At 43.8% G+C, this 23,755-nt stretch overlaps 1 protein-coding gene and 1 long non-coding RNA gene across 4 annotated transcripts; one reads left to right on the forward strand and one right to left on the reverse strand.

The window, feature by feature from the left end:
- Window positions 1–16,157, forward strand: LOC128317908 (NACHT, LRR and PYD domains-containing protein 3-like). 3 transcript variants are annotated; one of them, XM_053231914.1, is made up of 11 exons: window positions 1–88; window positions 248–369; window positions 830–946; window positions 9,083–9,137; window positions 9,298–9,502; window positions 9,791–11,555; window positions 13,009–13,182; window positions 13,985–14,158; window positions 15,308–15,481; window positions 15,700–15,876; window positions 16,020–16,157. In XM_053231914.1, the coding sequence occupies exons 2-11, from the start codon at window positions 317–319 to the stop codon at window positions 16,033–16,035; spliced, it is 2,910 nt and encodes a 969-aa protein (XP_053087889.1). In that variant the 5' UTR covers window positions 1–88; window positions 248–316; the 3' UTR covers window positions 16,036–16,157. The 3 variants fall into 3 exon arrangements, with proteins under 3 accessions (XP_053087889.1, XP_053087890.1, XP_053087891.1); XM_053231915.1 differs by having other exon boundaries at window positions 19–88; window positions 189–369; XM_053231916.1 differs by having other exon boundaries at window positions 25–88; window positions 199–369.
- LOC128317909 (uncharacterized) lies at window positions 16,116–23,745 on the reverse strand. The gene is made up of 3 exons (XR_008301322.1): window positions 23,592–23,745; window positions 17,844–18,017; window positions 16,116–16,259 (listed from the first exon to the last, which is right to left on the reverse strand). It is a non-coding gene; the product is annotated as an uncharacterized LOC128317909 (long non-coding RNA).
- Between the last annotated feature and the right edge of the window lie 10 nt (window positions 23,746–23,755).

Raw genomic sequence — 23,755 nt, forward strand, 5'->3', positions numbered from 1 at the left:
ACCAGTTAGACGGTGTCAGTGAAAGTAAAACTCAGCAGCTCCATTTTGTGTGGAGGGGAAAACAAACCATTTCAGGAGTAAAAACACAGTGAGTATCTAAATCTAACGCTATAATATATAAACACACTGAAGTGACACTAGATGCAGAAGAGTTTTGTGGGTTTGTACTGAAGGTTTAATGTACACAGGTTGTTTTAGGACTTGATACCGTGACTATTTCCTGTAAGTGAACTCTGTGCTGATACAGGGTTTGATTTAACACACCGATGTTGGAGTGAAGTAAACGTGTGTCCTGCTGTAATCTGGAGAAGGAGACATGACCTCCAACATGAGTGTGTCTGGAAAACAAGACTTAAAGAAAGACGAGAGGTGAGTTACTTTTCCATTCCCCAGCAATAAATACACACCGTCTCATGGGAACAGATCTGTATCTCTCAACACTCACTAGTTAACAGAGGAACTAAACTTTGCTTTAAGGTGTTTAATAGCAGTGAATATATCACTGATCTGATGTAAGAACAGTTTAGAGAAATCATTCACTGAGAGAAGAGTAAAAAGGACTGTGTAATGTGTAGCATAAGAGCAGCATAGCTTTGAGTCAGTGAACTCTACAGGCTTTAAGACCCAGCTGAGTCAGTTAGCTGTGATTGGGACTCCTGACATCAGAGTAATTCCTGAGGTATGAGGCGAGTCTCCTGTTTGAATAAGTGTGCAGACTGTAGCTGAATTAAAAAGATGGAATTATTGCTGTTTAATGATGAACACATTGTTTAACAGTGCTGAGACAGCAGAGTATTAATTATTGCTGATATTTCTGTTGTAATTCTAGAATGATGGAGGGAAAGAGATCAGACTCACCAGAACCCAGCTGTGTGTCCATGAAGAGTGACGCGTCAATGGAAGATCCAATATACTTCAGAGACAGAGACAGTTCTACTGATGTGAGGTCAGTATAGTGAGGTGTTTTACGGCAGTGTTCCACCTGATCAAACTAACTCGTCTCATTATGAAGCCCTTCATGAGCTTTATTGGGTGTTGAAGCAGTAAGAGTTCAGTTCAGCCTGCAGTCCCTGAGCTGGAGGGTCTGTGGTGCTACAGAAGAACATTTACATCTGGGAAATTAATGACCATATATATATAATATTAAAATATATATATTTATTCTTTCAAACATTAGTTCCCCTTCAGGAACTCGAGCTGCGTCACGAAACGCTATGGGAACGCCCCCGCGTGACCGCGCTCTGAATCACGTGTCTAATCCGTCCAATGGATGGGCGAGACGTCACGGGCGGGGTGACGTAGCGACCCGGAAGCATAAAAGCCCGAGCGGCGAGCCCCGCGTTAGCTTCCTGTTTTCAGCAAGTGCTCTGTGTTTATTGTCTGTCTATTTTTGTCTTTTGGTGTTTTATCGTTGGCATGCCTAAAGCCAAGGTTAAGACTAAGGGCGAGAGCGGGCAGCGCTTCAGGCCGTGTGTTCCTCCCTGTCCGCGATTTATTACGGGCGGGGATACACACAGTCTGTGCGTTGCCTGTTTGGGAGCGGAGCATGTTCAGTCGGCTCTCGAGGGAGCCGGCTGCGCACATTGCGAGCGTTTACCGCTGCGCACTCTCCGCTCCCGCTGGGCTCTCTTTGAGGAGGGAGCCCTCACTAGCGTGCCTTGCGGTGCCGGCCCCGCTTCTGCCGAGGCAGAGCGGCGGTTGCGCTCGTGGGGCTCGCAGATGGACCTGGCGGAGGGAATGGAGACGGGCCCGTCCCTTTCTCCTTCCTCACCCTCCAGGTCCTCTGTCCCCTCCCTGGGCTCGGAAGCACGCTCTGCGGTTTCTTCCCCCCGGGGAGCGGACTCGGCGCTCCACCTATCGTCCTCCGAGGAGGTCGATGTGGAGAGCGTCGACCCTGAGCCGCAGTCTCCTCAATACGGGGAGCTGCTCGAGGTGGTTGCACGGGCAGTCGCTAGGCTTAGCATTGACTGGCCCGCTGAGTCACGGCCTGAGCCTCAGGGCTCTAGACTGGAGGAGCGTTTTTTGCGCAGTAGGCCGCCACCTCCGCCCCGGAGCCTGCCCTTTTTTCCGGACCTCCACACTGAGGTGTCGAGGTCCTGGAATAGGCCATTTTCGGCCCGGTTGTTCAGCCCGACGTCTTCCCATTATGCTAATGTGGCGGGGCTGGACTACTCCGGCTACAGGGCGATGCCCAGGGTTGAACAGACGCTAGCCAGCTATCTGTCCCCTGCTGCTGCATCGTCCCTGAAGGCTCCGGCGTTGCCTACCAAGCCGCTGCGGACCACCTCAGCGCTGGTAGGCAAGGCATACACGGCAGCAGGTCAGGCCGGTGCGTGTCTGCACACCATGGCGGTGTTACAGGCGTACCAGGCTGACCTGCTTACAGAGCTGGATGAGCAGGGGGAGAGTACGTCTGAGCAGGTAGCTGAGCTCAGGCGGGCCGCTGATCTGTCCCTCCGCGCCACCAAGGAGACCGCCCGTGCTATCGGTCGGTCTATGGCAGTCCTGGTGGCGGCGGAGAGGCATCTCTGGCTGACCCTGTCCGATATGAAAGAGAAGGACAGGGTCGTGCTCATGGACGCCCCGCTTACTCCCTCGGGCCTGTTTGGCGACGTGGTAGACTCCGTCGTCGAGAGATACCAGCAGGCCCGTGCTCAGGCGGCAGCGTTCCAGCGGTTCCTCCCCCGTCGCTCTCTAGCTCGTGGGGCTGCCGGGCTGGGGCAGCCCCCTCCGTGTACGGCCCCCTCCTACAGGGAGGCCCAAAAGCAGAGCGTCACCTCCCATGCTCCCCCGAGGCGGGAGCAGGAGTCGCGACGACGCTCTGGGCCCGGCCCTTCGGGCACTAAGGCAGATCTGAGGACCGTCCTCATGTCCAGAAGGGCCGCGGCTAAGAAACCCTGATGGTTTTGGCCCAGGGCTTCCGAGGGCGGGCCCCTCTGGGGCGACGCGGCGTACACCTCATCTTACGGTGCCCGGGTCCCCCCAGTGCCCTCAGGAGGTCGATCTGCCAACCCTGCCACCTATGGTGCTTCAGGGCGCAGCGGTCTCCGGCGAGCGCCTCTCCCAGTTCTCGCCCGGCAACGTAGCGGGTCTGGGAGGCTCGCGGCCTCTCCTGAGGCCTTCGCAGCGGTTAGCTCATTTCCCCCATGTCGGTTCGCCGCCTCAGGGCACCCAGCTAACCGCTTCTATTACACCAGAGGTCAGTCTCGAGAGACTGATTCCCTTAGTGAGCTTTCTGGCAGCGTGGAAACTTCTGCCGAATGTGTCTCATTGGGTCCTGCGTACTGTAGAAAGAGGCTACCGAATTCAGTTCGGCTCGCCTCCACCTAATTTTTCTGGGGTTCTTCCCACTGTGGTGGGTCCCGAGCAGGCTCTGGTATTGGAGCAGGAAGTACGTACTCTCCTGAGGAAGGAGGCCATCGAGGTGGTCCCTCCTCACGACAGGGAGTCAGGGTTCTACAGCCGGTACTTCATTGTTCCCAAGAAGGGGGGAGGGCTGCGTCCCATTTTGGACTTGCGGCAATTGAACCTCTCAGTCGCTCGACTGAAGTTCAGGATGCTTACGGTCACTCAGGTCGTGTCTCAGATCAGGTCCGAGGACTGGTTCGTCACGATCGACCTAAAAGATGCGTATTTCCACATCTCCATCCTTCCCCCGCACAGGAAGTTCCTGAGGTTCGCTTTCGGGGGCGAAGCTTACCAGTATCGGGTTCTTCCCTTCGGCCTAGCACTCTCACCCCGCACCTTCACGAAGTGCGTGGATGCTGCCCTGGCTCCTATGCGACTACAGGGCATCCGCATACTGAACTATATCGACGACTGGTTGATTTTAGCTCATTCAGAGCAGATGGCGGCTCGGCATCGAGATGCCGTTCTCGCCCATATGAAGGAACTGGGGTTAAGACTAAACGCCGAGAAAAGCGTGCTTTCTCCAGCTCAGAGAACCGCTTATCTAGGCGTCGTGTGGGATTCGACCACGATGCAGGCACGTTTGTCTCCTGCTCGGATCGAGTCGGTCCTCACAGCGGTCGCGAGAGTGAAAGTAGGCCGGTCACTCACTGTAAAGCAGTTTCAGAGACTGCTGGGCCTATTGGCAGCTGCGTCCAACGTGATACCGTTTGGCCTGCTGCACATGAGACCCCTACAGTGGTGGCTCAAGACCAGGGGGTTTTTCCGAAACAGAGGAAACCCGCTCCGCATGATCAAGGTCACGCGACGATGCCGCCGTGCCTTAGCTGTGTGGAGAGAACCTGGGTTCTTGTCTCAGGGCCCGGTCCTGGGAACTCCTGGTCGCCGCGTAGTGCTAGCGACGGATGCGTCCCTCACCGGATGGGGAGCGGTCATGAGTGGCCGTCCTGCCCGTGGTCTGTGGAGCGGCCGCCATCTCACTTGGCACATCAACCGCCTGGAGATGCTGGCCGTGTTTCTAGCTCTGAAACACTTTCTCCCAGACCTAAGAGGCCGCCACGTGTTGGTGCGCACCGACAGCACGACGGTGGTCTCTTACATCAGCCGCCAGGGAGGTCTGCGTTCGCGCCCCCTTTACAGGCTGGCGCTCCAGATCCTTGTGTGGTCCCAAGGGAACCTCCTCTCATTGAGAGCGGCCTACATCCCTGGTCATCTCAACGTGGGAGCGGACGCCCTGTCGAGGCAGGGGCCGGTGCCCGGGGAATGGAGACTCCACCCCGAGGTGGTGGAGCTCATATGGCGTATGTTCGGCAGAGCCCAGGTGGATCTGTTTGCGACGCAGGAGACGTCGCACTGTCCCCTTTGGTTCTCTCTGATTCATCCAGCTCCTCTTGGACTGGATGCCATGGTACAGCCGTGGCCGAGGCTGCGTCTGTACGCCTTTCCTCCGGTCGCTCTGCTCCCGGGAGTTCTGGAGAGAGTGCGCCGGGACGGAATTCGTCTACTGTTAGTAGCCCCGTTCTGGCCGGGCCGAGTATGGTTCTCGGACCTGATTTCCCTCCTAGACGGCTCCCCATGGGAGATTCCGATCAGGAGGGATCTCCTCTCACAGGCGGGGGGCCATCTTCACCCCCGCCCGGAGCTGTGGAAGCTGTGGGTGTGGCCTCTGAGGGGGCACAACTCCGCGCTTCCGGTCTCTCAACCGAGGTTGTAGAGACCATCCTCCAGTCCAGAGCTCCCTCTACGAGGAAACTGTACGCCCTGAAGTGGAAACTTTTCACTTCCTGGTGCGGAGACCGCCGGCTTGACCCTGTTCACTGCCCAGTTGGTACAGTGCTGGAGTTCTTGCAGGCCCTCTCCGCGGGACTGACCCACTCCACCCTGAAGGTGTACGTGGCGGCTATTGCGGCCTGCCACGCCCCTCTCGATGGCCAGTCAGTGGGCAGGCACCCCTGGGTGACACGTTTCCTCCGCGGTGCGCTGAGGATCAGACCTCCAGCTCGATCTCGGGTCCCCTCGTGGGACCTGGCCGTGGTTTTAGAGGCTCTCTGCAAACCCCCCTTCGAGCCCATAGAGGAGATTTCGGACCGTCTTCTGACGTTGAAAACTGCCTTTCTCTTGGCAATTTCCTCTCTTAGGAGAGTGGGGGATCTTCAGGCCCTCTCGGTGGCCCCTTCCTATTTAGACTTTGCGCCTGGTTTGGCCAAAGCATTCTTGTACCCCCGAGCGGGGTACGTACCGAAAGTCCCCTCCTCGGCACCACGGCCGGTCATGCTGCAGGCTTTCTGTCCTCCTCCCTTTAGGGAGCCCGACCATCAGAAGCTCAATTGTACGTGTCCAGTGCGAGCACTGGACGCGTACGTCCACAGAACTGCCCTGTGGAGAAAGGCGGACCAGTTGCTTGTTTGCTTTGGTCCCCCTAAGAGGGGTTTTCCTGCTTCTAAGCAGACCCTCAGCCGGTGGATTGTAGAATCCATTTCTCTGACTTTCGAGTCCTCTGGTCTCCCCAGTCCCCTGGGGGTCAAGGCTCACTCCACCCGAGCGGTGGCGGCCTCTAAGGCCTTTCTGGCAGGTGTGTCCTTACAGGACATCTGCAACGCGGCGGGATGGTCCACGCCCCTGACCTTTGCTAGGTTTTATGACCTAGATACCCGAGCCACTCCCGGCTCCTCTGTCCTTGTGCCTTAGGCTTGCCTCCTCCTGGAGGCAGGGACTTGTAAGTCTGGCGGCGTGGGTATACTCGTTCCCATAGCGTTTCGTGACGCAGCTCGAGTTCCTGAAGGGGAACATCTCCAGGTTACGTATGTAACCATGGTTCCCCGAGGGAACGAGACGCTGCGTCTCGGTGCCACACTGCCGGCGTCCCTGCGGCGCTTGCTTCATTTTCCAGTAAGCTAACGCGGGGCTCGCCGCTCGGGCTTTTATGCTTCCGGGTCGCTACGTCACCCCGCCCGTGACGTCTCGCCCATCCATTGGACGGATTAGACACGTGATTCAGAGCGCGGTCACGCGGGGGCGTTCCCATAGCGTTTCGTGACACAGCGTCTCGTTCCCTCGGGGAACCATGGTTACATACGTAACCTGGAGACGTTTCTAAATATGTTAGTGTCAGTTAGGAAATCCTGAAATCAGTGCATTCTGTTAAGATGATAACGTTAAAATTGCAATAATTGATTTTTACATCTACATATTTCTAGATGATGTGTACAACATGAAAATAACAATGGTCATGGCCTCATCACAACTGTATTATGTGGGTGAAAAAAAAGCCTGTAAGCTCTAGGGTTGCCACCTTCAATGAAGAAAAAAAGGGACATCCCCCCAAAAAAATAGAAATTATGTTTTCAGGTTGTCTGTCTATCTGAGATTTTCTTTGGCACATAATCATCACATATCATTAAACCATTTTCCTGCTTCTATGGAATTACAATTGTGTTTTTACTGATAGAAGAATGATGATTTAACATACTGTGGATTATTGAATAGAAAAGTATATGGTGACCCTGTTTTTAAATATTTTTTTAAATATATTATATTTAAAATATATTGGATAAACTGTATGGTTTTTTATTTATTTAGTCTTTTTAAATTTTAAATTGACAAATTTATAGAATGTAAAGTAAAATATTTATAAATGATATAATTAAAACTATCTAATCATTTTAATCTTCAGTATAAAATCTGAGAATAGATGGGATATTATCAGCATGATTAGGCTAATTTGCACTAAACTGATTAGGCCTAGTTATATAGCCCAATATTACACTGATCCTGATGTTAGCCTAAGAACCTGAATATTTTACATAACATAAACATTTATTAAACAACAACATACCACATCATCCTCAGGGGAAGTTTGAGGTAAAAGGAACTGAGTGGTTCCTCTGTCTTCTTTATCCACTCGGATATGATTATCACCTGCTGCATGCTCCACAGTAAACTGTACAGTACCACAACAGCAGCACAGTACTACAACTGCATGTTGTGCAATGATGCATTTTCACATAGCGTGTTCCCATCATTCCCTGCCCCATAACATTGATTTTGAGCTTCTACACCATTCCAAGTGAAAGTCATTTGATTTTAATCACTATTGTGTTTTTCTCACCACTGTGTAGACTTAGTGTATGCATGAAATGATGTGTACGAAAATATGGGACAAATCATGTACTTTACTGACTCAACAAGAGACACAGCATTTTACTTTCCAATCCCGTGACAATCCTAGTAAGCTCCCAGTGCAGCCAGATAATTCTTGTGTTAGCAAAAATCACACTGTGCTTCAGGGGAAAAACCTAACATGAAATACAGTAACACCAGGATAAACACTAGAAGTGCTTTTCCAAGATGGAGTATTTTATTACTGATGAAGGAATGAAGCTGGACAGGGAATTAGTGCTGTTGCTCCTGGACGGGTCTGTAAACACAATCTGTAAGCTTTGAACTGTTTCAGTGACCTGCTTTACATAACAAATCCAGTAGATGGGTTTGTGGTGTTTTATCGATGTGAAGGAATAAGTAAATGCTTTGGATTAAACACCTTGATATTGTAATGTTAGATAACTATATAGCTATGCTAACAATGCTAATAGCAATAGGTTTAGCAGAAAAATTACAGAGAACTAATTATAAATAAGTGATGGTGCAATAAAAGCACTCTTGACCATCCTCGTTAGTCACTATGAGAATGTCACTTATTTCTAGTGCTATAACTCGGCTTTCATGCTGCTTTTGGCTGTGTGAGCAAAAGCTAAATGCTAAAATCCTAATATCAGCCACCTGGCACACTGGAGACATGAAGACATGATGCTCTGAAGCTCACTGATGGAACAAGCAGAGTATCTGTGTAACATGATTAGACAATAATTCACTCAGCCATCCTGTATATAAACTAGCCTATAGCCATGCTAGTCACTAACAGCTAGTCATTAACAGCTAGTGAAAGTGTTTTAGCTATGAAGGACAACCACAGATGAGCTCCAGCGTTGTCCAGCTTTGAGGTGTCGAGTGGAACAAAATCAAAAAAGAAAAAACGAGCTAGTCAGTTGGAGGAAGCTTTTCACTTTATTACCTACTTCTGTATAAGAGCTGTGTGGTGGGTAAATTGTAAAGCATAATTAATTAAAGTCACTTGTTCTTTAGAGAGACAGCTCCATACATCAGTTCCTTATTATTCTGCAGTGTCTTACACTTATGCTTTGTATTATTATTCTTACTACTCCACTGTTCATTATTATGCATTTCCCCACTACTCTGTTATTCTATCATCATTATTCTGTAGTTGGGGATTTTTATCACCTAGATCTAAATAATGAAGTAAAGAAATGCCCTTAATAAATAAACTGCCTCCTTCTTTACTTGAAAGTGAAGCTAATCCTTGCTAATGATAGATGAAGTTCATTTGATAGTTGGTACTCTAGCTGAACTTTACTATAGAGACCACCATAGATCCTGGGGATGGGGCTTTGTGAACATGGGCGGGAATTGGGTCGGGCTTAAGGAGTAAAAATCCTAAATGTGGAACCACGTACTGTTAGAGACCTGAACTTTAAAAAATGTATTTATATTACCTCATGCAACTTTAAATATCTTTATCTTTCTGTTAATGAGTGTGTGTTATGCAGCTATGAATACATATAGTCCATATTACATGATGTGTTTTGTTTGTTCACAGACCACAAAAGAAAGAATCAAACATCAGCAGAAATCAGTTAGAGTCCATATTCAAGGTTTGTGTGACTTGTGGTGTTTTATCGATGTGCAGCAGCATTATGGGTAATCAAACAGTTGCAACTGTGGTAATAGACAGAGTTTTTTTTTTTTCTTTTCAAAAAATAAAAACATTTCTCATTATAATATTTAGACCTGTTACTGTGTGTTTCTAACCAGGAGCTGGAACACAAAGTCATCACTCTGATAAAGAATGAGCTGAAGAGGTTTAGGAAGCTCCTGAGTCCAGATTACCCAGCATGCACTGAGAGGGAGGTGGAGGATGAGGAGGATCTGCACAGTGTCAGAGAGGGAGCGCTGAAGATCACACTGCACGTCCTGAAGAACATGAACCACACAGATCTCGCTAACACGCTGCACAACAGTAAGAGCTCTGAGTCATGGCTTTATTCCATCAGGTTCACTTTAGAGAGAGAAAATTGTTTTAGATATTAACGCTTTTAGTTTTAAGTTTGATTTTAATATCTTGTACATCTGGTGCTTTTCTGTTCTGTTCGTGGTCCAGCTTGTGGTAACTCTGTACAATGGTCCTGTTCCTTCAGTAATATTTAGTACATGAATCAGGAATGAACAGCAGCATTTGAAAGAATTTTACATTTTATATTGTGTTCAGAGATTTTGCATTAAAACATGTTATTACTTTGTTTATTAGAGTCTGTGGCCTCTGTGTATCAGTCAAAGTTGAAATCCAACCTGAGAGAGAAGTTTAAAAGAATTAATGAAGGAATCTCACAGCATGGAAGCTCAGCACTTCTGAATGAGATCTACACAGAGCTCTACATCACAGAGGGTTGGAGTGGAGACGTCAATAATGAACATGAGGTGAGGCAGATTGAGACAGCGTCCAGGAGAACAGCAACACAGGAGACACCCATCAAATGTAATGACCTCTTTAAAGACAAGTCCATCAGAACTGTGCTGACTAAAGGAGTTGCTGGAATTGGAAAAACAGTCTCTGTGCAGAAGTTCATCCTGGACTGGGCTGAAGAAAAAGCAAATCAGGACATCACCTTCATGTTTCCACTTCCCTTTAGAGAGCTGAATTTGATGAAGCAGAAAAGTCTCAGTCTGATTAATCTTTTTCATCACTTTTTCCCAGAAATTAGAAAACTAGAATTAATAGACTCCTACAAAGTGGTGTTGATCTTTGATGGTCTGGATGAGTGTCGACTTCCTCTAAATTTCCGGAACAATGAGAGATTGTGTGATGTGACAGAGTCAGCCTCAGTGGATGTGCTGCTGACAAACCTCATCAAGGGGAATCTGCTTCCCTCTGCTCTCCTCTGGATAACCTCTCGACCAGGAGCAGCCAGTCAGATCCCTCCTGAGTGTGTAGACCAGGTAACAGAGGTACGAGGGTTCAGTGATCCTCAGAAAGAGGAGTACGTCAGGAAGAGGATCAGTGATCAGAGCCTGGCCAATAAAATCATCACACACATAAAGTCTTCAAGAAGCCTCTACATCATGTGCCACATCCCAGTCTTCTGCTGGATTTCAGCCACTGTTCTAGAGAGAATGTTGGGTGAAGCAGAGAGTGGAGAGATCCCCAAGACTCTGACTCAAATGTTCACACACTTCCTGATCTTCCAGATCAAACATAAGGACCAAAAGTACTATCAGAAATGTGACCCTGATCCTCAGCAGACCAGAGAGAGTATCCTGGCACTGGGAAAACTGGCTTTCCAACAGCTGGAGAAAGGAAACCTGATCTTCTATGAGGAAGACCTGAAAGAGTGTGGCATTGATGTCAGAGAAGTGTCAGTGTACTCAGGAGTGTGTGCCCAAATCTTCAGAGAGGAGATTGGGCTTCACCTGGCGAAGGTGTTCAGCTTTGTACATCTGAGTGTTCAGGAGTTTCTGGCTGCTTTATATGCATTTCTCTCCTCCATCACCAGAAATGTAACAGAACAACAAATCACTGATCTGTCTGATCTTTTCACAAAGTCAAACATGTCTGATTTCCTCAGGAGTGCAGTGGACAAGGCCTTACAGATTGAGAATGGACACCTGGACCTGTTTCTCCGCTTCGTTCTGGGTCTCTCCCTGGAGTCCAATCAGACTCTCTTACGAGGCTTAATGCCACAGACAGGATCCAGCTCTCACAGCAAACAGGAAACAGTCGAGTACATCAAGGAGAAGATCAGGGAGAATCCATCTCCAGAGAAATCCATCAATCTGTTCCACTGTCTGAATGAACTGAATGATCATTCTCTAGTGCAGGATGTACAAACTTACCTGAACAGAGATTACTATCGTCTCAGGGGAAGCAGACTCTCTCCTGCTCAGTGGTCAGCTCTGGTGTTTGTGTTACTGAACTCAGAACAGGAGCTGGATTTGTTTGATTTAAGGAAATATGACCCTTCAGAGGAATGTCTTCTGAGGCTGCTGCCAGTCATCAAAGCCTCCAGAAAAGCTGAGTGAGTATTTTTATTTTTTAAATTTTTTACTGCATGGTTTGTTTGTGTTTAATGTAACACTGAACTGCACTGTTTGGATTAATGCTTGTTAATAGTTATTCTAATCATCTTTAAATAAACACATTTTACACTAACACGTTATGTCTGTACTGAGGGTTGGCCGATATGGACAAAATCTTATATCACGATATGGATAATTTCACATCTTGAAATTTATTAATATGTATATCACAGTATATTCCGTCTTCTGTAAAATTGATGCAAAAGTTATCTATACAAAATAACTGCATACATTTACGAACTAAACAGCTAAAGACCCTCCTCTTTTGTGAACACTCAACTAACCCACAATTTGTCCCCACTAAAAAAAAATAAAATAAATAAATAAATAAACTGACCTAAATACCAGTGAAAGGCACTTTTTCTTTTAGCCTTTACTTGAAAGTGACATTGAACAGAACTATCACAAATGAGAACAAGAAAAAAATAACGTGAATACAGAATATACAAAGTAAATGTTAAAACACTCGATTCACCTTCATGTGCCTTTTAGGTACAAGTTCCTCATCCTTTGTTCTGTGTAACACAGTGTTGTGGGGAGTTTCACTCTGTCATGCTCCTCCATGCTTGTTTTTTTTTCCCAGTTTTCTCCCTAATTTAGTCATGGCTTATTCCCACCCTCCAGTTTGGTCTCCCCTATAATATGACCCTGTCCTCTACTAACTTCCCACACAAGTGACGTTAACTGCATCTTTTCAAACAGTTCATGCAACATAACACGCTTGAAGGAAAGCGGTACCTTTCCACTTCCGTATACATGACCTCACAGACACCCATGATTGGTTAGTATCACTGTAATTGATAGGGGAGAGAGAGTATGCCACCCCTCCCTCACTGTGAGCATGGACTCACCTGCTCACTTGGACTCCCGGCCACTGATGGCTGTGGCATCATCAGGATTTAAACTCACAATCTCTGGAAAATAGGATGAACGCCTTTGTTCTTGTCACAGCACAGTGCTAGTAGCTCCGAGCGCTGACCTTATTGACATAAATCATCTGCCAAAAAGTAGCTTTTGCAACATTGGCTATTAACTGATAGTGTACAGTTCTATAATTCTTTATTTTCTGTAATAAAATGCACTATATCGGCAGTGTTGGTTGTAGAAACTTGAACACAGATCAGAGTGTATTGTCTGTAGGCTGCTCACTCTCACATGTGTGTGTTATGTACATGACCTAATGGTCTTCTAATAAATTGTAGCTGAGAGATTGTGGAGTGCAGAAAGACGTCCCTGCTCCTGTAAATATGCTGATGTGGTGTCCTGTCCTCTGATTTGTGTGTGTGAGAGAAACACACTGACATTTCTGATACATGTTAAACTTTAGCTGTATTATGGCTGTGTTTGTGTGTTTGAGATCAGTGTTCAGTTATTTCATCATTTCTCTTCCAGCCTGCATGAGAGTAATCTGACAGAGGAAAGCTGTAGAGCTCTGTCCTCAGTTCTCAGCTCAACCTCCTCCAGTCTGAGAGAACTGAACCTGAGTGACAATAAACTGCAGGATTCAGGAGTGAAGCTGCTCTCTGCTGGACTGGAGAATCCACACTGTACACTGGAGAAACTGAGGTATACACACACACTATACTGGAGATACTGAGGTTAGATCATCACTCTGTCACATTACAAACAGAATTGTGTGTGTGTGTGTGTGTGTATAAAATATACAAATAGTCAGTCTTTCTTTTATGCACACACACATGTATATATACACATTATATCCATGACATTTGAGCTACTTTTTAGGTAGCTATAAATTTTCGAATATGATTTAAATGTTTGTAAGAAACTGAAATGTGTTTGTGAGAATCAGATTTACTTTCTAGATTAATTCTATATCATGAATAAATAAAAACTGTACTGATGAATTCTAATTTTAGCTGTTTAAAAGCTAAATTTAGCTGTTTTAGCTGTTTAGCCTTTCTTTTTGTCTCTGTCTCTTCTGTCCTCTCCTCCTCTCTTATCTATGGTTCTGTTTGATAGTAAAAAAGCAAAGGGAGATTAAACACACTGTACTGAAGCAGTTAAGGACAGTGTGTAAATGTGTAAATGTTCTCCAGCAGAACTTTCCCCAGAGCTGCTGAACACACTGTATGAAAAACTCTCTGCTAGAAATAAAGAGACGTGTTTGTTCAGAGTGGCCTCTCTGTTACTATCCTGTTTCAGAAAGTTAAATACATCGTCTCATATGAGCTGAGACACATGGATCTGTCCAAGAGCAGTCCAAGTTTATACACAGGCTGTTCATTTTATATTTTTATCCTGACATTAGAACCTTGTGTTCAGGTAGATAGTTTATTTCCCAACTGATGGAAGCACCTCATTTCACAATCAGATAAATAAATCAAACATTTCATCATTTCTCTTCCAGGCTGTGGAAGTGTAATCTGACAGAGGAAAGCTGTAGAGTTCTGTCCTCAGTTCTCAGCTCAAACTCCTCCAGTCTGAGAGAACTGGACCTGAGTTACAATAAACTGCAGGATTCAGGAGTGAAGCTGCTCTCTGCTGGACTGGAGAATCCACACTGTACACTGGAGATACTGAGGTATACACACACACACACACACACGCACGCACTCACACACACACACACACACACACACACACATACAGAGGTCAGATTATCACTTTATTGCCAAATATTACACACAGAAATGTTTGCGTGTGTCTTTATGTAGCTGTAAATTTTAGAATATAATATAAATATTTGTAAGAAACTTAAATGTGTTTGTGAGAATCAGATTTACTTTCTAGATTAATTCTGTACCATGAATAAATAAAAACTGTTCATATGAATTGTAATTATAGCTGTTTAGATCTTTTTTTGGGGGGGGCTTGTTAAGTATATAACTTTTTAATATATAATATATTTCAGCTCCTTAACGAGGGGCATGGTGGCTTAGCACTGTTGCCTCACACTTCCGGGGTTGGGGGTTTGAATCTCGCCTCCACCCTTTGTAGGATAAGCAGTATGGAAAATAAATGAATGAAATCCTGAACGAGATGTCCTGTATAACTATCTGGAAAGCTTTCTATCTTCTATCTAATTTGACTTAGTAAAAAAGCTAACTATCTTTCACAACAACAATGACTTTCCCAAATCAAAAACCTGTTATTTACCGTTGACAACAACAGCCACCTAATAATATTTGATCAGATTTACTTTGACTTTTGTGTTTGTTAAATTCCAGAAAGGTCAGAAAAGTTCACTGGACACACTGTCAGAATCTGTTATAAAGCTGGACATGGCACCGGCTCCATGAGGACAGATAACATCAGAGAAATTGGTTTATTGACCTCACTGTAAAGTACCACTAGTACTGGCATGTTATTAACTGGTAGTGTACAGTTATATAATTCTTTATTTTCTGTAATAAAATGCACTATATCTGCAGTGTTGGTTGTAGAAACTTGAACACAGATCAGAGTGTAGTGTTTGTAGGCTGCTCGCTCTCACATGTGTGTGTTACGTACATGACCTAATGGTCTTCTAATAAATTGTAGCTGAGAGATTGTGGAGTGCAGAAAGACGTCCCTGCTCCTGTAAATGTGCTGATGTGGTGTCCTGTCCTCTGATTTGTGTGTGTGAGAGAAACACACTGACATTTCTGTTCCATGTTAAACTTTAGCTGTATTATGGCTGTGTTTGTCTGTTTGAGATCAGTGTTCTGATATTTCATCATTTCTCTTCCAGTCTGTGTGAGTGTAATCTGACAGAGGAAAGCTGTAGAGTTCTGTCCTCAGTTCTCAGCTCAAACTCCTCCAGTCTGAGAGAACTGGACCTGAGTTACAATAAACTGCAGGATTCAGGAGTGAAGCTGCTCTCTGCTGGACTGGAGAATCCACACTGTACACTGGAGATACTGAGGTACACATACACACACACACACACACACACACACAATTTTATTAAATGCAGCAATATCTAGTTTTTGTAGTAACTTTAATTGTAGTGATCTGATTTATTTTCATTGTTGTGTGTGTGAGATGGAGAGTAAATGTACTGTATATAAAGATTTTGTGTAGTTCATGTTTTCAATGCTAAAACTGAGTGTGTTAAGTGTGAGAAGGTTTTCTTTCTTGCAGGATGCGTTACTGCAGTATTACAGATGAAGGTTGTGCTGCTCTGGCTTCAGCTTTGAGGTCAAACTCCTCATCACACCTGAGAGATCTGAATCTGAACAGTAATAATCCAGGAGAATCAGGAGTGAAGCTGCTCTCTGATATACTGAAGGATCCACACTGTAAACTGAAGAAACTACAGTGAGTCACTGACCTACTGCCTCTTTACTGTACTGTATGATATTGAATAATATTCACTGTGTACTATATAATATTGACAGTTTGTGTGTGTGTCTTTATACTGACCTTGTTTGTTTACACTGATGCTCTTCTCTGTCTTTAAGCATTAAGGATTATTAACTCACCAAGACTGGCTACGACAGGAGTCTCACCTCAAAGCTTTTTTCCAGGATAAAGCAGTTTTGGTGAAGCGTTAGAACCCGTCCCACATTTCCAGCAGTTTGGGAGCTGAATCATTCATATTCACATGTAGACGTTCCATCACATCCTTTTATCCACTCAGCTACAAGTTACTTCAGGCTTTAATAACATATTTTACAATCCAAAGTCAAATCCTTCAGCGTCTACACACAACACAGAGATATCATCACATCATCACACTGATTATACAAATACACATCCATGTGTTGTAGCTGTAAAACCAATGGAGAAAGATTGTTAAACCTGCACGGATCTAATCATCAAGGTTGGATGCTGAGTTCATTCATTCAAGGACACCTGGGAAAAGCCACAATGTGTTGTTCAACTTTGAGATGCTACTGGTAGGACAAAGACTCTAGATTTTTCTAGTAATTAAAGACTGTTTATGAGAACGCTATGTTGACTTGCAAGGTGTTTGTATTGTAAGCGGTTTAGCATCTAATGTGCTAATTAGCCATGTGCAGTAACAGTAACATTTTATTTAGCAGTGCTTTTGAATTGCTATGTTTATATGTTCTTTGATAAGTGACTTGTGAGTATACTAGCAAGTTTGTAGTTAATATCCTTAAATGTACTTGATTATTTCACTACTATGTATTGCCTTTGCTCATATATATGTATCTATATATATATATATATATATATATATATATATATATATATATATATATATATATATATATATATATGTGTATATATGGTTTGTGCTTCCTGTATAGGTTATTAAGCTAAGCAGATCTGATTGAACCACTGAATTTATGCAAAGATGATCAAGTTATTGTTTGAAGGATCTTCAAATAAATTGCATCAGTAATCAAGAATCAGATGTTTTGAGTTATTCCATGTGCCCTTCATTGTTGAATAAAGCCTTTGTCAAGTTTGGGCTGACATTGAGGCTGAGAATCCCGATATAACTTGACAATTATAGAACTGTACATTACCAGTTAATAACATGCCAGTACTAGTCGTACTTTACAGTGAGGTCAATAAGCCAATTTCTCTGATGTTATCTGTTCTAATGGAGCCGGTACCATGTCCAGCTTTATAACAGATTCTGATAGTGTGTCCAGTGAACTTTTCTGATCTTTCTGGAATGTAACAAACACAAAGGCTAAAATAAATCTGATCAAATATTATTAGGTGGCTGTCGTTGTCATCAGTAAATAACAGTTTCTTGATTTGGAAAGACATTGTTGTTTTGAAAAACAGTTAGATTTTTTACTCAGTCACATTAGATAGAAGACAGAAAACTTTCCATAAAGTTCCACAGGATGTCTGGTTCAGGAGTTGAATAAAATTTATATAATAATAACAAACCAACCAACCAAATAAATAAATAAATGTGTTATAATTTGTAAAAAAAAAAATGTTTTCTATTTTCAGCAGATCTGACTTTTTTCACTGTTTTTCAGGGCATAGTGATAGGGTTCATGCAAAAAACCCTCTGGTATAGACCATGCCCAGTTCTGGTCTAAATCCAAATACAAAAACAGTTATGAATATTTTGAGAACTAAACAGATACAGATAATAGCATTGTGTTACACCTCGAGCAGAGACACAAGATCTAAACAGCTATAATTACAATTCATAAGCATAGTTTTTAAAATTTACAGCTACATAAAAACATACACTCATTTCTGTATGTAAAATTTGGTGATAAAGTGAAAATCTGACCTCTGTGTGTGTGTGTGTGTGTGTGTGTGTGTGTGTGTGTGTATATATACACCTCAGTATCTCCAGTGTACAGTGTGGATTCTCCAGTCCAGCAGAGAGCAGCTTCACTCCTGAATCCTGCAGTTTATTCTCACTCAGGTTCAGTTCTCTCAGACTGGAGGAGTTTGAGCTGAGAACTGAGGACAGAACTCTACAGCTTTCCTCTGTCAGATTACACTCACACAGCCTGGAAGAGAAATGATGAAAGATCTGAACACTGATCTTGAACACACAAACACAGCCATAATACAGCTAAAGTTTAACATGTAACAGAAATGTCACTGTGTTTCTCTCACACACACAAATCAGAGGACAGGACGCCACATCAGCATATTTACAGGAGCAGGGACGTCTTTCTGCACTCCACTCTCTCAGCTACAATTTATTATAAGACCATTAGGTCATGTACATAACACACACACGTGAGAGTGAGCAGCCTACAAACAATACACTCTGATCTGTGTTCAAGTTTCTACAACCAACACTGCAGATATAGTGCATTTTATTACAGAAAATAAAGAATTATAGAACTGTACACTACCAGTTAATATCATGACAATACTAGTCATACTTTACAGTGAGGTCAGTTTAGAGAGAAAAAGCTAACACCCTGGTATAACGATCACACACACACCTTAAAACAGACCACTCGAAAATTAGAACGTAAGTGGCATCCAACTAAATTGGTAGTATTTCAAATAGCATGGAAGGAGAGCCTTCTGAGCTATAGAAAAGCTCTAAGATCATTGTATCTCTCCACCCTAATTGAAGATAACAAAAATAATCTTAGATTATTACTTAATACTGTAGCAAAATTGACTAGAGATAAGACCATTATAGAAACATGCACACAATCATTATATAGCAGTATAGCATGATTTTTTTCAATGATAAAACTTAAAATATCAGGCAAAAAATTCAGACTATTAATTTAAAACCAGACAGTTTCATAACTAACCCTATAGATAATAAAATAATGATATCAGGTCAACGATTAGAATGTTTTACTCCCCTTCAAGAGGCTGAACTAATTTCACTAATTTCATCATCAAAATCATCAATCTGTGTACTAGGTCCCTTACCTACATGTTTCTTCCAACAGATAATTCCTGAAACAATCAAACCTCTTCTAAAGGTAATCAATTCTTCCCTTAGCAATGGCTATGTACCTAAATCTTTTAACTAGAGGTTATCAAACCCCTGATTAAAAAACCTAACATCGACCCCTGTCAGCTGTTTAATTATAGGCAAATATCAAACCTCCCCTTTATCTCCAAGATCCTATAAAGGTTTGTAGCACAGCAGCTATGCTCTTACTTACATAGGAATAACATTCACAAAATGTATCTTTCAGGATTTAGGCCTCATCATAGCACAGAGACAGCACTGGTTAAAGTGATAAATGACCTACTACTGGCCTCTGATCAGGGTTGTGTCTCCTTGCTTGTGTTGCTTGACCTTAGTGCAGCTTTTGATACCATTAATCATGCTATTCTCCTCGATAGACTAGAAAATGTTGTAGGAGTTAAGGAAATGGCCCCCTCCTGGCTCAGGTCTTATTTGACTGATCATTATCAGTTTGGAGATGTAAATGGTGACTTCTCTACGCTTAGTAAGGTAGAGTTTGGTGTTCTGCAAGGCTCTGTTTTAGGCCCACTGCTCTTTTCTTTATATATGCTACCTCTGGGAAAAATTATTGGTAAACAATGTATTAGCTTCCACTGTTATGACGCTGGATGCTTATTACCTTTTTCTCACTTAATTTTGACAAGACAGAAGTACTTGTACTAGAACCACATGCAGTAAGCTTTCTGATTACATAACTCTGGATGGTCTTTCTGTTTCATCATGTGCAGCAGTAAAAGACCTTGGTGTGATTATTGATTCCAGTCTTTCATTTGAAGCTCATGCAGATAATATTACTTTCATCTCAGAAATATTGCTAAGATAAGAAATATAATGTCACTACAAGATGCAAAAAAATTTGTTCATGCTTTTGTTACCTCTAGGTTGGATTATTGTAATGCCTTGCTGTCTGGATGTTCCAGTAGATGCATAAACAAGCTCCAGTTAGTCCAGACTTCAGCAGTGAGAGTCCTTACTAGCACCAGAAGATATGACCACATCACCCCTATCTTAACCACACTGCATTGGCTCCCAATCAAATCTTGTATTGATTATAAACTACTACTATTTCCCTTTAAAGCACTGAATGGTTTCGCGCCCCAGTACCTGAGCAAATTTTTGGTCTTTTATGATCCTCCACCCCATCTTTGATCAAAAGGTGCAGGCTATTTGTTGGTACCTCGAATAGTGCGAGCTACAGCTGGGGGTAGAACTTTCTTACAAAGCCCCACAGTTATGGCACAGCCTTCCTATTAGTGTTCGGGGCTCAGATACAATCTCAGTGTTTAAGTCTAGGCTGAAAACATATTTGTTTAGTTAAGCCTTTTGTGAATAGTTTTTTCTTAGGTAAAGGAGCAGATCTGGAGGGTTCACGGGCATTGAATGTTGTGGTGAACTGGGATGTTTGGATGCTGTCGCACCCAAACCCCCCCCCCCCCCCCCCCCCACACGCATTCACTCAGGTTTGTTGACAGTGGAGTGGCTGGAGCTTTATGTCCCAGGGTGCCCTCATGTCTGTGTTACCTTCTGGCTCTCCCTTTTAGTTATGCTGTCATAGCTAGTTTTGCCGGATTTCCTGCTTTCACTCTGCACACAAAGTACACTGTCCTTAACCAATTCGGGACAAAAGCTTACACATATCTCTTCCACATATGCTCGCTCTCTCTCTCTCACTATTGAGCTACACATGCTACTCCTGAGATGGAAGTGATCCTGACCCCTTCTGCTCTCCGGACATGCCTGATCCATCCTGATGCCCTACTTCTGGTTGGAGTTCTCATTGGTTGAGATCGCTCACTGCTGCTGGTGGTGCCCCCACATGGATGGCCTTAGATCATTGGGATTGCTGGGGATGGTTCCACTTTGGGGCCGTGGAAATGGCTTGGGGATCTCATATGGGGAGTTGTACTGTGATGGCTTGGGATTGCAATTGCTGTGGTGGCTTTAGGGCTGCAGTTGCCATGGCAGCTTTGTACCCAGGACTCCATCAGGGGACAGTGGATAGGTTTAACAAACCGGACTTCTTTTCAAAACCGTGATGAATTTACTGGTTGCACAACTGTATTATTGTCACCCAGATGAGGATGGGTTCCCTTTTGAGTCTGGTTCCTCTCAAGGTTTCTTCCTCATATCGTCTCAGGGAGTTTTTCCTTGCCAAAGTCGCCTCTGGCTTGCTCATTAGGAATAAATTCACATATGTACAATTTATTTTGGTTTAATTTAATTTGAATCTATTCATTTCTGTAAAGCTGCTTTGTGACAATGTCCATTGATAAAAGTGCTATATAAAAAAATAAAATTTAATTGAGGTCAATAAGCCAATTTCTCTGATGTTATCTGTCCTGACATGTGTGCCATGTTCAGCTTTATAACAGATTCTGATAGCGTGTCCAGTGAATGTTACATTCCAGAAAGATCAGAAACAAACACAAACGCTAAAGTAAATCTGATCAAACATTATTAGTTGGCTGTTGTTGTCAACGGTAAATCCCCTTCATCACCACTATCATCAATGGCTCCATAACATCTGGTCGTGTACCAACCTCATTCAAGAGAGCAAGGGTTATTCTCATCCTGAAGAAACCCACTCTGGATCCCTCTGGCATCAGCAACTACTGACGAGTATCACTTCTCTCTTTTCTTTCTAAAGCCCTTGAACAAACTGTCTACAATCGACTGTCTCTCACAGAACAACCTCCAAGATCCTAACCAGTCTGGCTTCAAAGTGGCACATTCCACAGAGACTGCCCTTTTGGCCGTCACTGAGAAGTTACATGCTGCTAGATCAGCCAAACTGTCTTCAGTCCTCATCCTCCTTGACCTTTAAGCAGCATTTGACACAGTGAACCACACGACTCTCTTGTCCACCCTGATGAGTCTAGGAATTCGTGGTGCAGCATGGCAAAGGTTTGCTTCCTACTTAGAAGGTCGGTCATATTAGGTGACATGGATACATCTGCTCCCTGCAGACTCTCCACTTCTGTTCTCCCCCTATACTCGATCTCTTGGTGAAGTCATATCCTCACATGGGTTTTCATACCACTGCTATGCGGATGACACTCAACTCATCCTCTCCTTCCCTCCCTTAGACACTCATGTTTCTGCTCGGATATCAGCATGTCTGGCAGACATCTCATCATGGATGAAAGCTCATCAACTGAAACTTAATAGCAGCAAGACTGAACTGCTGTTCCTCCCAGGGGATTCACCCCCATGTCAGGATCTTGCGATCTCCCAGGAAAACTCTCTGATCTCGTCTTCAGTTACTGCACGCAACCTTGGGGTGATCATGGACAATCAACTGTCCTTTTCCTCTCACATTGCTAATCTGACACGCTCAAGCTAATTTCTCCTTTGTAACATCAGAAGGGTTCGTCCATTTCTTTCCACACAGGCCACACAGGTGCTAGTTCAGTCCCTTGTCATTTCAAGACTGGACTGCCGCAACTCACTCCTGGCAGGTCTGCCTCTGAGCGCCATTTGTCCTCTGCAACTGATCCAAAATGCAGCTGAATGACTGGTTTTCAACCTTCCTAAGTTCTCCCACACCACCCCATTGCTACACTCCCTGCATTGGCTTCCTGTAGCTGCCCGCATCAGATTTAAAACACTGATGCTTGCCTACATAGTTTGGACCAGCACCCACTTATCTTAAAGCACATATCACATCCCGCATGACACCACACTCCCTCCGATCTTCTAGCACTGCTCAACTGGTCCCACCATCTCTCAGGTACAAGGAGGCATGCATCGAGACTCATCTCTGTTCTGGCACCTAGGTGGTGGAATGAACTTCCCCTAGATGTCTGAACAGCTGAGTCACCGGCAGTCTTCAAACGACATCTAAAGACGTACCTCTTCCTAAAGTAATTAAATTAGCACTTATTATAAAAAAAACGTTGTAGTGTCTGAGCACTTGTTACTATACTACCTCCCCAACAGAGTTTTTTGGACTGATGGTATTCTTAGTTTATGATCTAGCAAACCAGTATCAGAATGTATTTATTGACAGAGACTTCAAAGCACTTTTGTAAGTCGCTCTGGTTAAGGGTGTCTGCCAAATGCCATAAATGTAAATGGTAAATAACAGTTTCTTGATTTGGGAAAGACGTTGTTCTGAAACATAGTTAGCTTTTTTACTCAGTCACATTAGATAGAAGATATAGAAAGCTTTCCAGAACGTTCCACAGGATGTCTGATTCAGGATTTGAATAAAAGTTACATAAATAAATAAAGAAAGAAAGAAAGAAAGAAAGAAAGGTTTTGTAATTTGTGAATAACATGTTTTGTTTTTGCAGCAGCCCTGATTTTTTCAATGTTTCTCAGGGCAAAGTGATAGGGTTACAAATAATTTGAGCACTAAACAGATACAGATAATAGCATTGTGTTACACCTCTAGCAGAGACACAAGATCTAAACAGCTATAATTACAGTTCATAAATACAGCTTTTATTTCTTATTAATATAGAATTAATCTAAAAAGTAAATCTTATTCTCATGAACACATTTCAGTTTCTTAAAAATATTTAAATCATATTCTAAAATTTACAGCTACATAAAAACACAATCATTTCTGTATGTAAAATTTGGTGATAAAGTGATAATCTAATCTGTGTGTGTGTGTGTGTGTGTGTACCTCAGTATCTCCAGTGTGCAGTGTGGATCCTCCAGTCCAGCAGAGAGCAGCTTCACTCCTGAATCCTGCAGTTTATTGTGACACAGATCCAGTTCTCTCAGACTGGAGGAGTTTGAGCTGAGAACTGAGGACAGAACTCTACAGCTTTCCTCTGTCAGATTACA

This window comes from Pangasianodon hypophthalmus, assembly GCF_027358585.1.
Source record: "Pangasianodon hypophthalmus isolate fPanHyp1 chromosome 9 unlocalized genomic scaffold, fPanHyp1.pri SUPER_9_unloc_1, whole genome shotgun sequence".
NCBI lineage: Eukaryota > Metazoa > Chordata > Actinopteri > Siluriformes > Pangasiidae > Pangasianodon > Pangasianodon hypophthalmus.

What these genes read in the sequence shown, in the direction of transcription:
- LOC128317908 (XM_053231914.1), top strand. Translation starts at nt 317, where the DNA reads ATGACCTCCAACATGAGTGTGTCTGGAAAACAAGACTTAAAGAAAGAC. An exon ending in CGCTAACACGCTGCACAACA is followed by an intron (nt 9,503 to 9,790) that starts GTAAGAGCTCTG and finishes TTTGTTTATTAG; the next exon opens with AGTCTGTGGCCTCTGTGTAT. An exon ending in TGTACACTGGAGAAACTGAG is followed by an intron (nt 13,183 to 13,984) that starts GTATACACACAC and finishes TTTCTCTTCCAG; the next exon opens with GCTGTGGAAGTGTAATCTGA.